Source organism: Aulonocara stuartgranti, assembly GCF_965226115.1.
Source record: "Aulonocara stuartgranti genome assembly, chromosome: 1".
In the NCBI taxonomy this organism is placed as follows: domain Eukaryota; kingdom Metazoa; phylum Chordata; class Actinopteri; order Cichliformes; family Cichlidae; genus Aulonocara; species Aulonocara stuartgranti.
This window is the reverse complement of record NC_138939.1, coordinates 39,844,012-39,860,934: the sequence shown is the minus strand read 5'-3', so window position 1 is coordinate 39,860,934 and position 16,923 is coordinate 39,844,012. Positions and strand designations below refer to the sequence as shown.

General features: G+C 39.9%; 1 protein-coding gene across 8 annotated transcripts in view; it reads right to left on the bottom strand.

Annotated features, from left to right (window-relative positions):
• LOC309705044 (multiple epidermal growth factor-like domains protein 11) overlaps positions 1-16,923 on the bottom strand; it is a 245,181-nt gene that overhangs the window by 180,757 nt on the left and 47,501 nt on the right. For 6 of the 8 annotated variants that reach the window (XM_082530613.1, XM_082530615.1, XM_082530616.1 and 3 more), the window contains exons 2-4: positions 11,225-11,330; positions 6,032-6,175; positions 5,114-5,215 (exon numbers count right to left, since the gene is read on the bottom strand). In XM_082530613.1, coding sequence (XP_082386739.1) covers positions 5,114-5,215; positions 6,032-6,147 — 218 coding nt within the window. In that variant the 5' untranslated portion in view covers positions 6,148-6,175; positions 11,225-11,330. Of the gene's footprint in view, positions 1-1,282; positions 1,866-5,113; positions 5,216-6,031; positions 6,176-11,224; positions 11,331-16,923 lie in introns of those variants that run through there. The other 2 variants (XM_082530618.1, XM_082530619.1) reach the window with 2 other exon arrangements.

The window sequence follows — 16,923 nt, the reverse complement described above, 5'->3', positions numbered from 1 at the left end:
GTCACTGCACTTATAAAGGATGAGCAGCACTTAAATGTTTAGGGGAGTTTCTCCACTCATTCAAGGACAAGGATGTTTTCTAATATTTCAGTTTAAGCTAAACGGATCAGCTCTTAGATAAACTAAACTAGTCGCTACAAAGCTTGATGTGGTCATCATGGGGCGATCGTGGCTCAAGAGTTGGCAGTTTGTCTTGTAACCGGAAGGTTGCTGGTTCGAGCCCCGGCTTGGACAGTCCTGGTCGTTGTGTCCTTGGGCAAGACACTGCACCTACCGCTTACTGGTGTTGGCCAGAGGGGCCGATGGTGCGATATGGCAGCCTCGCTTCTGTCAGTCTGCCCCAGGGCAGCTGTGGCTACAACTGTAGCTACCTCCACCAGTGTGTGAATGTGAGAGTGACTGAATAGTGGTACTGTAAAGCGCTTTGAGGGCCCCAAAAAGCGCTATATAAATCCAATCCATTATTATTATTATTATTATCGAAGCTGATATGCCAACAGTTGCTCATCAGAATGACATCAGAATGTTGGGAAGTAACAGAATACATGTACCGACGTTACGTATTTACAATAATATGAGTAACTGTATTGTGTTACAGTTACCGTTTAAAAGGGTGATCATTAGAATACAGTTACTTTGTTGAAATAAGTGGATTACAAGGTGTTCTTGTCCGTTTCCTATGTTAGGCTATCCTCTGTCTAATTTTGGTAATTTCACGCATTGCCGTAAACCCAAACAAAACACAAAATAAGAGGCTCTAATGCAGATATTTCTGATAAGTTCATATATCTCACTGAAATGTTACTCTGTAGCTGATTGTGTCAGTCTGTCAGTTTAAACCCTTTTTTTAGAAAACATATAAAGTCTCTCTTTGATTCTGACTGTGCTGTCGTGTTGCTACAGCAAAGATAACTGTCACATCTAAGGTGTGTAGCATAGCATAAATCCTGTTGAATGCAAATAAAACACTTGAATGTGTTACTATTATTACTTACCAGCAGAGATGTAACGCGTTACTGTAATCCGATTACTTTTTTCAAGTAACGAGTAAAGTAAGGGATTACTATTGCAAAAACGGTAATTAGATTACCGTTACTTTCCCGTAGGAACGCTGCATTACTGCGTTACTAAAACTGTGATTTTTTTGCAAGAATGTCTCATGACAGTGACGTAAGCGAGTGCGACGTTAGTGACAACAGCTGTGTGCAGATCAACAATGGATAATATATCGAGTGCGGGAGAGAGTATGAGCGTGCAGCGTTTAAAGCGTGGAAGTACTGACCTTACTTTGAGTTTGATTCCATAAAAAGTGACAAAAACATTAGTGTCCGCTGTGCGTGGGAAGAAAACTTCTTTTTACAGCGAAAAAAACCCCTAAACTTCCGAGCAAGCACCGAGTAGCTACTACGTAATGGGAAACTCACAGAGAAACTCGCGGATTCTTCAACTGACCGCGGCACACCTGCACCAGGGTAAACCTCCGCCTACCCCACTCCTGCTTTACAGGTGAAAATAGAGCAACAGGACCGCTGAGTCTTTGACTTTATTTATTTTCTGCTGTGTTTTACTTGCATCTATTTGAAAGACTGAGTGTAAACACAAAAAAAAATTATTTTATGTGCTGGAATGTGCAGAAAATAAGTTTAAATGTTAAACTAATTTATTCAAGTCAGAGAATGTTGCAGATAATTAAATTTTTGCTTGATGCATAAAGTTAAAAGATTAAAACTAATAAAACAAGTTTTAAAAAGAGACTTTTCCATTTGATTACATTTTGTATGATGGATTATGCAGAAAAAGTAGAATTGGGCTGAAATATCTATCGCTTTATCACCTCTTCAGGTTGTAAATCGTGTTTTTAAAAAGTAACTAAGTAACTAAGTAATTAATTACTTTTGAAAATAAGTAATCAGTAAAGTAACAGGATTACTTTTTGGGGGAAGTAATCAGTAATTAGTTACTGATTAATTAACTAATTAATCAGTAAGCAGTGTTGGTCAAGAAACTTGACCAACACTGCTTACCAGTATGGTAGCAATTGGTAGACAATTACTACCTAAGCCATGAATTATTGACTCAGTGACCTTCCTTAGCTCTTTGCTGCTGCTTCCAATCGTGATTCATCTTCTGACGAGTTTTAGACCCAGAAGCAACATCTGTCTCCCTATAGTCCATGTTTACAACTCAGACAATTGTCCCATAATGTAATTTGTTAGTGATATCAGAATCCTGAGCTTTGACTTAACATCAGCTACAGCTAATACGATGAGTTTAGTTTTGTTTAGTTTAGTCCAGCATTGTTATTCCTGATCAAAAGAATCTGATTAAAAGTTATTTTTAAGATTGTTTTTTTTTTTTATAATTGAAGTCTTTATTTGTTTTTAACATTTCACAACACAAAAACAAACAAAACAACCAACAAACAACAACAGAAAAAATATATATATAAAAAATATAATAATAATAATAATAAAAAAAAATTAAAAAATTAAAAAAAACTCAAATCAGTTAACTCAAATCTTTAAGTCATTCCCTTACTGAGTGCCTACACAAACAAACAGTGCAGCAAGCGTACAACATGACTAAAGATAATTGCCCTGACCAAATAAGTTCCAACCATCTCAGCCAAAAACACGTCCCCACGATTCGTCAAAACCCTCCCTATCATCATTAACCCTAGCCAAGAGCTTTTCATACGACACCATTTTCAACATAGTTTCTTTCCACCTATTATATTCTGGAGGAGACGGTTCCTTCCATACACTGAGAATAACTCGAGCCGCTGCGATCACCCCCACCTTTATAACCACAAAGTCATATTTTGAAACCCCAGGTAATACTGACCGATCCCCTAATAAGCACAGTCTTGGTGACAGGGGTATCATCAAACCAATCCACCTTCCTATTTTGTCCAATACTTTTTGCCAAAAGGGATAAACTTTCCCACATTCCCAAATAGCATGTATAAATGTCCCTGGATCTGAACTACATTTCCAGCATACATTACTGGGACTAATTCCCATTCTATAAAGTTTGGATGGAGTGAAGTACCACCTGTGTATTAATTTATACTGAGTAAATTTACCCCTGGCCTCTCTTATATATTTATCAGAGAATGACAAAATTCTGCGCCAGTCTTCTTTAGAAATTGCACAACCCAGATCCCTCTGCCATATAACCCTCAAGTTTTCACATATCTCTTTTTTTGGATTGTTAAACAGTTTGTAGAAAACCGCCGCCCTATGTGCTGTACTGGACAATTCTAAAAACTCCACAACCATATTCGAGCTTTGAGCAAATTTTCCTTTGGTAACACAATCCCTTATTTGTAAATATTTCCAAAAATTATTTTCTCTTATCAAACCGTATTTTCGGGTTATTTCAGCAAATGACATAAACACTCCCCCTGAGTAAAGATCACTTATCCTGCGTATGCCTTTGACAAGCCATTCCTTCCAGAACACAGTTTTCCGCCCAATCCTTACAGCAATATTGTTCCATAGCGAGGCATAAGGTTGTCTTAGATGAGATGCTCCACACAACTTGTGCACCTCCACCCAGACAGCTTTGGAATACCTGAGCACTGGGTTATCATGAGAGTCTTGTCCATTAGTTGCCGCGCCCTGCGAGAGAACATCCAAAGGTGTGAAGGGGCTCGCTAGTTCCTGTTCGATCTTCATCCAGCTCAGCTCAGAGCCCGATCCTGTCCAGTATTTGGCCAGTCTTGACAATTCAAAAGCTAAATTATACAACTTCACATTTGGGAGGGCCATTCCCCCAATGTCTTTAGAGGCCCACATTTTCTTTATATTCACTCTCGGCTTCTTGTTATTCCACAAAAAATCTTTGATTAACTTCTCAATTTGACCAAATATGTGCAAAGGAATCCGTACAGGTAACATCATGGAAACATAATTGAACTGTGGGACCACCATCATTTTAATCACATTAATTTTACCCCATAGTGTAAGATTCAATTTACCCCATTTATCCAGATTTGTTTTTATCTTTAGGAGGAGAGGTTCCACATTTGAAAGCATAATATCCTCCAAGTCGGGTTTTAATAATATTCCTAAATACTTCATACCTGAAGGTGAGTACTTAAAATTGAATGGAGTAACGCATCCAGAATGACATGATGCTGACAATGGCATGCCCTCTGACTTGTCCCAGTTTATCTTATAACCTGACAACCCTGAAAATGACTCAACACACGTGAGTAGCGCTGGTAGAGACTGCATGGGATCCGTCAATACTGCTAAGATGTCATCAGCATATAGAAACAACTTGTGTTCCATACCCCCTGCATGAACACCTCTGACACCCCTGTTTGCTCGAATAGCCAAGGCCAGCGGTTCCAGAAATATTGTAAAAAGCAACGGGGACAAAGGGCACCCCTGTCGGGTCCCGCGAGTAAGATGAAAAAACCCTGACACCAATCCATTTGTCAAAACCGCTGCCCTTGGACTTGCATATACAGTTTTGACCCAATTACAAAACCCAGGCCCAAACCCGAACCTTGCGAGGGTCGTCATAAGGAAGCCCCATTCCACCCGATCAAAGGCCTTCTCAGCATCTAGCGAGAAGGCCGCAACCGGGGTTAGATTAGATTCGCTTCTGTGCATGAGATGAAGAAGTCTTCTAATGTTATCACCTGAGGACCTATTTTTAATAAAGCCAACCTGGTCACCATTAATGATATCTGGTAATATTTGATCCAGGCGGGAGGCCAAAACCTTTGTCAAGATTGTTAAGCATTGCTTAGCATTATAATCTAAATGTCACTGAAACAAACAGCTACACTGAATGAAACATTTAGGATAACTGTTAGCAAAATCTGTTCATTTGTCCACTGGAACAAATGTATATATTATACCTTTAAGTCATTGATCACAGTTATTTATCAGTGAGGAAGGTTATTTAGTTGTAGCTTTCATTTCTAGTATTTTTACTTTCACATTTGTAGTCTTACAGTGAAATAATTCTTTGTATTTTTTTAGGCAGAACAAAATTAGCAGATGAAAAAGCTTCTTTTAAAATCCCTAAAATATTAAATGTTAAAGGAATTAAAACAGTAAAATACTGCAAACAAAGAGAGTTGCTTTGTGCATACCTGTGTCTCGTGCATTTGAACCAGTTGAGGATGTCGGTGCATCGGGTGTAGTAAACCTGGTCAAATGGATGGGCATAAGACTCCTGCACAGTCACTGCATAACTAGAGGAACAGGGAAAAAAACAGCTTGACAGGATGAATTTCTAATTCTGGATAAACTTGTGTCATTATCGAATACACGAATATTAAATGTAATATATTAAAATACGTTTTTGTATTAACTGCAAACATCAAATATAACATAAATGTAAGTCCAACTTCACAATAGAAACCTTTTTTCTTTCCTCAACTAGTCAATGATATCCAAAAGCAGGTTATTAGGATGTCAAGCACTGATCTCATTATAAATACAACGGTTAGAATAAATCTAATTTTTAAATATGAAAAACTTTTAATAGCCATTGAGTCATCTGGGGAAAAAACATTTACTCTCCTTAAAGTTCACAACCGCTCAGGTTGTTATCAAGAAACTCATCTTCCTTACCCTCCGTAGCTGGCAGCGAGCTCACTCTGTGTTTTCATTGTGTTGAACAAAGGTTACTGAACTGAGTCTAACCTTTAGCGAGAAGTCAAAGCTGTAATAATCATCAGCAGTAATATCCATTTGCACAATTCCTACTGATTACACAGAGACATTATCGATCACAGCACCTGCACTCTCCGTAGCTCTCATCAGAAACAGCATTGTGCTTTTACCCAACATACTGCTGAGTGCTGGGACCACTCAAGCAGTCACATTACCATCTCTTTGAATTTACAGCCTCGATATGTCCCCAGGAGTAAACCTTTTCCCTTTTGCATTTGATTATTGGCAAACCCTCAGCTTTGATTTGTGGCGGCAGTCCATTAGTTCACTGCAGTATTTCTTTTGTTAAATATCATTTTGAATATTGAAGAGACTCAACTGGGGAAACGTACCTCTCCCAGTGGCTGCACACATTGGGATCATCGGGGTTTAGGGGTGACACCAGGGAGCTCAAACCGCTCAGGCTGAGCCACAGCAGAGCTTGGGGAGAAACTCCATCGGTAGCCATCGTCCTCCTCCTCCCTTGGTTCCTCCTTCTGTCCTCAGGGAAGGAAACGAAAACAGTGAGGAACACGAGTTCACCATTTATACTTTATGTTTTGATAACTTTTAACACGTCTATGCTGCTTTTTATCTCTTCTGCACTGGATTTCAAAGGATATTTTGAGAGCAACAGTTATAGAACACTACAGAGATTAACATTTTTTAAATACATAACTGACAAGTGTATATAATCTACACTCATTTCCACCCAAAATTTCAAATGATGTCATTCAACTAGCTGAGGCCCAAATACATGATGGTCTCAACAGCTCACTGTAACTGTGTAACTTACAGAAACACATGCGGACATAGCTTCTGACACACAAAGTGAATTTTATTATTTAAGGAGAATAATGGTGTAGTTCTGAGATTTTCCCTCCACCACGTACAGGGTTACACAAAACCACCCTCGTAATGATTTTTGCTGTGCTTGTTCTGAATCTTTGGAGATTGAATTGGGGATAAAATAGGCTCGTCTTAGCTGGGCTGGCTTGTTATAGCAATGGCAGAGAAACATGTTCAAATGAATGGTACGTAGCATATTGAGCAAAATAAGAACAGGTTTTCTGGGGTATAGGAAAGCTAACCCTCCTATTCAACGAGCAGCAGGGATTCCTGTAAGGGAGCCCATAAAGCCCAACAGTAACATATATAAATCAATCAAAAAACATGCTTTCTCAAACCCTAATATTGGATATAATAGGTAAGATACACTGGTGTCTGACTTGTAATTTCACTTTAAGCATGAGAAGGAGAAGACAGACACATAAAGAAAGGTTACTGTGTTACTGTAGCTCAGCGTTTTCACATATGATCACATAAACAGTCAGTTGGTTTTGTATCATTCAACTCAACTTTAACAAAGAGATTCATGAAAAACTTCAAAGACTGATGTGGCTGATTTTGCTCTAAAAACACCACAACTTCTTGTCTTTATGTATTTATGTATGAAAGTGAACATCTACCATTCACTCTTCCCTCTAAACAAAAATGCTTTGCATTGAAACAAACTAGTGTAATTACGATAAATATTTGTGACACGTGCTGAAAAACTGACACATGCCAGAATGACAACTCGATGTCAGATTCAGTGGACGCAAACAAGAAAAGCACAACGAGGAGTAAATACTAACATTTCTTAATAAGATGAGAACGATATAACAACCAATTCACAAGGTAGCTAAAGTTGTGTTTGGGGCGATCCACTGTAATTTTCTGTACAGCACGGGAAAGACAGATGAATACATATCAAAAGAAAAGAGCGTAGAAATGCATTCCCTAAAAATGCAGAAATTGCAGAATTTCAGTGCCCATAAATTACACTAACAGTAATTTTTTGTCATTTCTCACCGCTAGATGTATCACCTTTGTTATGCAATGGTACAATTCAATGCAAAAAAAGAATATCCAGCACAATGATTACCACGAGTTTTTCCTGTCAGTCTAAATTCTTAGCAGCCTGAGAGGATGAACGTCTCCACCCAGGAGCCTACATCCTCTGGGTGTTTGCACAATTAATGCTTTCTGGGAGCATTGTTGATGGCAGCTGTGGGATGATAGTGACATAAAATTCAACAGCAGACCCTTTCCTCATGACATCAGGCCTTTTCAGAGGCGCACACACTGACAGCCCGGGAAAATCACGGTGATGATGAATGGATAAATGAGTGACGGAGGTGTTGCAAACCAATTTCTCCCAGCCACGCTGTCATGTAAAAGAATGACAATTGAATGTTCGTTTGTGGACAACTGGTGGAGCGTTCCCATTAGTGTGATATGAGCCGTGCCATGAGAAGATGCTGAGAAGTCAGACAAGCAAGTTTGTGTTTTTTACAGGTGTCTGCTATGTGGACATTGTTGCAGACAGCTGTGACTACACCGAAACAGTGAATAATGAATGGACAGTGATGACATTAGTTTAATGTCCACAGCTACATCACTCACATCCGAGATGGGACAAATTGCTCGAGTGTAATAACAAGAAAAACATACGAACTTAAAAATGGATGAAACAACAAAGCTGAGGTTTTCTTCCCTGGTGCTGTTTTCTTTTGTAACATGGAGACACCTGTTCAGTAGGAGTGACTCTCATGCTACATGGGTCTGTCACCCAGTTTATTCCCTTCTGTGCTTTATAATCCCTCCATCATTCTGCTGGTAACATTACAGAAAAACACATAAACCCACTAATTACATTTTGTTACTCCTCATTCCAAATGGAATCAATTCATTTCACACAAAACTCCATAAGTTTTTTTTTAATTGCTTAAAATTGTTGCAAACGTATTAAAAATAAAAACAAAAATATAACACGTACATAAGCATTTCCAGCCTTTGCCATGACACTCAAAATTGAGCTCAGGTCCATCCTGTCTCCGCTGATCACCTGTCAGATGTTTTGCCTGTGACAAATCCAGTTGGTTGGACATGATTCGGAAAGGCATCTTTCTATATAAGGTCCCAGAGTTGACAGAGCATGTCAGAGTTCAAACCAAGTGATGAAGTATGAGGAACTGTTTGTAGACCTCCAGTACGGGAATGTTTCAGGACACAGATCTGCGAAACGATGCTGAAACCATTTCTGCCCTAAGCACACAGCCAAGATAACAAAGGAGTGCCCTCAGGACCACTCTGTGAATATCCTTGAGTGGGCGAGCCAGAGCCCAGACTTGAACCTGATTGAACATCTGTGAAGAGATACGAAGATAGCTGTGTGCTCCCCGTCCAAAATTAAAGTGCTTAAGAGGATCCATAAAGGAGAACAGGAGAAACTGCCCAAAAATGGGATGTCAAGCTTGTAGCATCATACTCAAAAAGACTTGAGGGCGTAACTGAAATTGGATTTTACCCCCCTACAAAACGTGATTATCCAGAGTAAAGACCAGGCAGCAGAGCAGAGAGTGGCTGGCCTCTCTTAGAGATGCGGTGAGGAGTTTGGCCTTCTGGCCTTCTCTGCTCAAGCTGCTACTCCCGCGACCCGAACCCGGATAAGAGGCAGAAAAAGGACGGATGTTTGTCCTCAAATATAAAAAGCACTGAAAAACTGCTGTGTAGTGATACTGTGTATCTTCATAATATTTTATACTCCTTTTCTTTACCAATATACAGGGAGTGCAGAATTATTAGGCAAATGAGTATTTTGTCCACATCATCCTCTTCATGCATGTTGTCTTACTCCAAGCTGTATAGGCTCGAAAGCCTACTACCAATTAAGCATATTAGGTGATGTGCATCTCTGTAATGAGAAGGGGTGTGGTCTAATGACATCAACACCCTATATCAGGTGTGCATAATTATTAGGCAACGTCCTTTCCTTTGGCAAAATGGGTCAAAAGAAGGACTTGACAGGCTCAGAAAAGTCAAAAATAGTGAGATATCTTGCAGAGGGATGCAGCAGTCTCAAAATTGCAAAGCTTCTGAAGCGTGATCATCGAACAATCAAGCGTTTCATTCAAAATAGTCAACAGGGTCGCAAGAAGCGTGTGGAAAAACCAAGGCGCAAAATAACTGCCCATGAACTGAGAAAAGTCAAGCGTGCAGCTGCCAAGATGCCACTTGCCACCAGTTTGGCCATATTTCAGAGCTGCAACATCACTGGAGTGCCCAAAAGCACAAGGTGTGCAATACTCAGAGACATGGCCAAGGTAAGAAAGGCTGAAAGACGACCACCACTGAACAAGACACACAAGCTGAAACGTCAAGACTGGGCCAAGAAATATCTCAAGACTGATTTTTCTAAGGTTTTATGGACTGATGAAATGAGAGTGAGTCTTGATGGGCCAGATGGATGGGCCCGTGGCTGGATTGGTAAAGGGCAGAGAGCTCCAGTCCCACTCAGACGCCAGCAAGGTGGAGGTGGAGTACTGGTTTGGGCTGGTATCATCAAAGATGAGCTTGTGGGGCCTTTTCGGGTTGAGGATGGAGTTGAGCTCAACTCCCAGTCCTACTGCCAGTTTCTGGAAGACACCTTCTTCAAGCAGTGGTACAGGAAGAAGTCTGCATCCTTCAAGAAAAACATGATTTTCATGCAGGACAATGCTCCATCACACGCGTCCAAGTACTCCACAGCGTGGCTGGCAAGAAAGGGTCTAAAAGAAGAAAAACTAATGACATGGCCTCCTTGTTCACCTGATCTGAACCCCATTGAGAACCTGTGGTCCATCATCAAATGTGAGATTTACAAGGAGGGAAAACAGTACACCTCTCTGAACAGTGTCTGGGAGGCTGTGGTTGCTGCTGCACGCAATGTTGATGGTGAACAGATCAAAACACTGACAGAATCCATGGATGGCAGGCTTTTGAGTGTCCTTGCAAAGAAAGGTGGCTATATTGGTCGCTGATTTGTTTTTGTTTTGTTTTTGAATGTCAGAAATGTATATTTGTGAATGTGGAGATGTTATATTGGTTTCACTGGTAAAAATAAATCATTGAAATGGGTATATATTTGTTTTTGGTTAAGTTGCCTAATAATTATGCACAGTAATAGTCACCTGCACACACAGATATCCCCCTAAAATAGCTAAAACTAAAAACAAACTAAAAACTACTTCCAAAAACATTCAGCTTTGATATTAATGAGTTCTTTGGGTTCATTGAGAACATGGTTGTTGTTCAATAATAAAATTATTCCTCAAAAATACAACTTGCCTAATAATTCTGCACTCCCTGTAGTGTGCTTCCTTTCACTTTACATTCATTCATATTATTAGGGCAAGCACAAGGAGTCCTAAAGCAGTCGATCAATAAAATATTGATACAGGAACCAATACAATATATTTCCATACTGGTATTTTATCCTCTCCCATAATGCTAATGCTTATATGTGTCAAAGGTAAACATGACCCAGACCAATCAATATACAGAGCACACACACATGACCTCTAACTCTGAAAGCAACCAACACACTGTTTAAGTATTTTTATTTTAATATATACCCAAAGCTAAACAAAAAATTGCATAACAAGGGTTGAATTTTAAAGTATTGCCTCATTAGATTATTACAAATATCAGAATAATGAAGTGGTACCTATGGTGCTGCTTACCTTGAACAAGGCTGGGTGTGATGGATGGTGAAATGCTGTCAAACAGATTTCTATTACAGGAAAAAATGACCCACTATTGGAGGATGGTGAACGGACCTCAGAATGCCTGTTTTAAGACAAAGACATAAAAAAACAAATATTTATTAAATAAATGAAGTTGAACAGTGAGAAGAAGATTTCATTCATTTCCTTCTAGGAAAACAAGAGCAGAAAATGTATGTTCTTGTATGCTTCGTCTCTCACACTTTAGTTTTATCCAAGTGCTTCACCACAACGTCTTAATCATCACCTTGTAGTCAAATGCACCTAAGGACACCAAAACTGCAGAGAACTCACTTCCTCTAATTAATTCAATTTCAGCAGATACATTCGAGCTTCCATCTGATATTCCTTAGGATTAAACTGTAAGATAAGTCAAAACCCTCAAACATTCAGTCAGCAATAGTTTTACCTGAGCTCTGTCATATTTTATCAGTTTTATGAACATTAAAAACATCAGAACCAAAGAACTACAGTAATGTGAATTAGAATGTGTGTCTGCAGTAAGGCGGTGTGTGGATATACAGAGCTATGGGATAGTTTGACACACTTTCAGTAGATTCTTATTCCTCATGAAGCACCGTCATGTAGGTGTCTGATCAGCGCCGAATTCATTCTCCACACATCCGGCAAGATTTATATAGATTTGTCTTCAGCCAAAGGTACAGCGAGGAGTCTTAAAACAAAATGAATGGGTGTGCAGAACAGGATCGACTCCATGCCATGAATAAGATAGCAGCTAGTGGCAATGGCTAATAACAAAGCTAATGCTAGAGGTAGATGGAAAACGTTATCAGCCCTGTCCTGCCTATAGTGTTCATTTAATAGAATAACACAATAGTGTCTAATAATTTCTGTTTCTCTTAAAGTACTAGATTGAAACTGTGAAACAGTGTACCAGGAATTAGACAGAACCCTAAATTATAAACTGAATTTCATCTGCAGTAAATATACAACCTTTTTGGACTTTTTAAACTACCTAATATTTGTACAACTAGGATTCCACTGAACTATCAGAAAAATGAGAAGCTAGCCGGGGCATCGATACTCGTTGCTATGTAACAGTATTGTTTGTTTATTTGTAAGGAACCCCATTAGCTTCCACAACAGTGGTTCCTAGTCTTCCTGGGGCCCAAACCATCAAATACCACCGAATAAAATGTTACACAATAAGTTGGATGCAAAATGTCCACATAATTTGGCTCTTACATCCACAATAAGGTTTTACAATTCTGAAAATATAAGCATGTAAATATTAAAAATTGTAAAAAACACTCAAACAAAATACACAATTTCCATTACAAGTGACATTACCCTCTGACAATATTTACAAATAAATTTAAAAACTGCCTAAATATGCTTTTAGGTGATTTTTAAAATTATGAATAGAAGCCAATTCTCTAATTGCATAAGGCAACTTATTCCACTGAAAAGATGCTTTAAATATAACAGAGTTTTTCAAAAAGTTACAATTTAGTAAGTCAAGGAGTTACTAAATTGTGGTTAGTTGAGAATCATGTAGCATGATTATGTATTTCATCTGGATGCTGCAACTGAGCATAAAAAAGTGTGGTGTGTTTACCAGTATTGCTTTCTTTAAAAATACAAGTAAACCATAGTATAATTTAGCTTGTACAGAAAGCCAAGAAAGTTTATCGTGCATTTTATCAATATCTGTATAATATTAACCTTAACACCAATCCGGCCGCCCTATTTTGGACTAACTGAAGTCTGTTCAGATCTGTCTTATTAGCTGCTGACCAAATGATTAAACAGTACTCTAGATGAGATAATACTAGTGCATTAATGACATCATTAATGTCATTGTAATGACATTAACATTGTAATAGCCTTTGAAGGATTGTTGTTACTTTAATATGATATACGCACACATACACACACCCACATCGTGATACCGGTACTCAAAGTGTGTCAGAAGAAAAAGTAGTGTTCAAGACAATGTCTTTGTGCATCTACAGGCAGTCTGTGAGGGGCTGCTAAGAGAAAAACTGTGGTACTGCATGAGGAAGTCAGGAGCGGCAGAAGTATGTGAGGCTTGTGCAGGACATGTATGAGTGTGGTGGGGTGTGGGGCAGGAGCGACACATGGGTTTAAGGTGGGAGTGACTCTGATTGGTCTGGTTGATAGATGAGGTCAAAGAGGAGTCTAATAATTATGTTTTTCCTTCTTTCATCCCTTTGTATGTGATACGCCTTGATGACGGATACCCAGTAGGATTGTCTTATATGCATCATGTTCCCTCCATTTAGGCTGGAATTGGTTTGATGTTTAAAGGCACACAGTGATGGAAAAACAACAACAACAAAAGGAACAAGCCTGTTTTGAAAATGTGAGGAGCAGAAAGTGTGCAAGGCGTAGAGAACATGAAGGTAGATGAGTTTAAATACCCAGGCTGAACCATCCAAAGCAAAGGACTGTGCATAAGAGACTTAAGTATTATTATGTGAAAGGGATGGTTAACAAGGATGAACAAATGATTTGATGCCCCCTGGTGCCCCAATCCAAAAATCACGAGTCTAAAGTAATAAGACAGAAAACATGATATGCAAGAGAAAGAGAGAATATTTCTCCCGACTTGGTTTCTCTTCATTGGTTCACTGTTACATTCAATTCCATTTAAAATCCTTCATCTCACATACAAGGGCTTGAATAATCAGGCCCCATCTTATTTTAAAGGTCTCATAGTACCATATCACCATGATACCACAATTCACTCAGAAGCTGCTGGATACTTGTGGTTCCTCTGGTATTCAAAAGTAGAATGGGAGGCAGAACCTTCAGACGCCTCTTCTGTGGAACCACCTTCCAGTTTTGGACTTGGGATTTTGATCAGGTGATCCTGGACCCTCCTTTAGTTATGCTCCAATAAGCTTGGGCTGCTGGGGGCTTCCCATGATGCATCAAATATATTCAGTGGGGAAGCCGGTACTGGTCCGTGAGTCGTTTGGCTCTGGGCCGTGAGAGTTGAGGCTCGGGTGTGAAATTTATGGTTTCAGGGTTTTTATCATTAACTGGGTTTCCCTGGGTCTTTTCCCGTGTTGTAGTTGTGCGTCTTATTTTGAAAGAAATATTTACGCGTAACCATAGCGACCAGAGAGCATTAAGGGGCAGAGAGGAGGATGTTACTCTCAATGTTGTTGGTGCATTTCAGGAGGACGCTGCTAATAAAGTTACACAATTACACAGGGAATTCGTGTTTCTTATTATATTTACAAAATACCACAGTTTTGGTCGAGGTCGTATTATTTTATTTTGTAGAATTTATCGGCGGCACCTTAAAGGCCGGTCCGTGAAAATATTGTCTGACATTACACCGGCCTGTGGTGCACAAAAGGTTGGGGACCGCTGGCTTAAATGCACAGAGCTGTGGCACGTTTCCCCATGATTCTCAAAACTTCATATCGAGTGCTGCAGCTTCAAAAGCTGACATGAGAACTAGTTTAATGGCAGCAAGTTGAAGTAGCTTTTTTCTAATTGTTGCACTTTGAAATTAACTGAAATAAAAATGAAAATGACTCAATATATTGGTTTTGGAAGCATCTGCACTTTAGTTCTTAAATCTTCTGCATAATACATTACTGCCTTTTTTTCTGTCAGTGACATGTGTTGGCTTTGTTTTCAGTGGTTACTGTTTCTCATAACGACAAACTGAAAGTGACAGAAAAATCAATAAAAACACTGTTTTATTGTTTTGTAACAATATTCCTCCAGCCTTGATGAATGTCTCATCATGAGCGTTTTAAAGCGCAGCGCTGTCAGATAGTGAGGATACACAGAGTTGCAGAGAAGACTTACAGACACTAGTATTATGAGTTTATAGAGGAAGTGGGTCTGATTTATTATGCAGCACTGGGGAAACATTCAGGCATACACTGAAAATCACAGCTATATTTAGAGGTTTTTTAAGGATTATATTGAGAGACACATGGCAGAAACACTCATGTGTCATACATCTTTGTTCTTTTGCCATCAGATTCTGTAGCGTACCTTTAAAACACATAATTCGAAGATGCTGATCCTTATTCACCAAGTTTTTTGTCTGTGTTTGTCTGCTGCACCTGAAGCATTTACAAGTCATCCAGAGGACAACATTTGAGGTATGTTTATGATTTCTTTTTTTTTAAATGACCCAATTTTTAAAAAATGAAGAAACACTGGAAGCCCAACTCCAAAAACACAAACTGGGCTCTCTGCCTGAAGCATCCATATAACTGTAATACCTGTCAGCATCCTGAAGTTCAATTCGGTCTGGAATGTTTTCCAATTATGGTGAAACCATGAATGAATGTCTGCTTTTGACTTGATTTTTACTTCTTTTCTATTCTAAAAATTCAAGTGGGACCTTGGTGGATTACTTTGTATAGATCAGTGACGACAGGGTCGAGGTTGTAAAAGCTGTGTATGCAGGTTTTTGTGGAGCATGAAATACAAGCAGGTTTTTATTGGAAAGAAAGAAGATTCTGTTACTGCAACTAGAGAGGAAACATTCATAGAAGAACACAGGACTCTTACGACTTTCATTTACTTAGCTGCACACAAACCAAACACGTCTTTGACAGTTTCACATATATTTTACAGAACAGAGCTGTTACTTTACTACGGAAGAGGATTAGGACCACTGGAAAGAAATCTGAGAAAAAAGTCATAGTATATATATATGAAAAAACACCCAGCACGCCCCTGCGGGCGGTTTATCCTTCAAGCTCGGGTCCTCTACCAGAGGCCTGGGAGCTTGAGGGTCCTGCAGTATCTTAGCTGTTCCCAGGACTGCGCTCTTCTGGACAGAGATCTCCGATGTTGTTCCCGGGATCTGCTGGAGCCACTCGCCTAGCTTGGGAGTCACCGCACCTAGTGCTCCGATTACCACGGGGACCACCGTTACCTTCACCCTCCACATCCTCTCGAGCTCTTCTCTGAGCCCTTGGTATTTCTCCAGCTTCTCGTGTTCCTTCTTCCTGATATTGCTGTCATTCGGAACCGCTACATCGATCACTACGGCCGTCTTCTTCTGTTTGTCTACCACCACTATGTCCGGTTGGTTAGCCACCACCATTTTGTCCGTCTGTATCTGGAAGTCCCACAGGATCTTAGCTCGGTCATTCTCCACCACCCTTGGGGGCATCTCCCATTTTGACCTCGGGACTTCCAGGTTATACTCGGCACAGATGTTCCTGTACACTATGCCGGCCACTTGGTTATGGCGTTCCATGTATGCCTTGCCTGCTAGCATCTTGCACCCTGCTGTTATGTGCTGGATTGTCTCTGGGGCATCTTTACACAGCCTGCACCTGGGGTCTTGCCTGGTGTGATAGACCCCAGCCTCTATGGATCTTGTGCTCAGAGCTTGTTCTTGTGCTGCCATGATTAGTGCCTCTGTGCTGTCTTTCAGTCCAGCTTTGTCCAGCCACTGGTAGGATTTCTGGATATCAGCCACCTCCTCTATCTGCCGGTGGTACATACCGTGCAGGGGCCTGTCCTTCCATGATGGTTCCTCGTCTCCCTCCTCTTTCTTGGGTTTCTGCTGCCTGAGGTATTCACTGAGCACTCGGTCAGTTGGGGCCATCTTCCCAATGTATTCTTGGATGTTCGTTGTCTCATCCTGGACTGTGGTGCTGACACTCACCAGTCCCCGGCCCCCT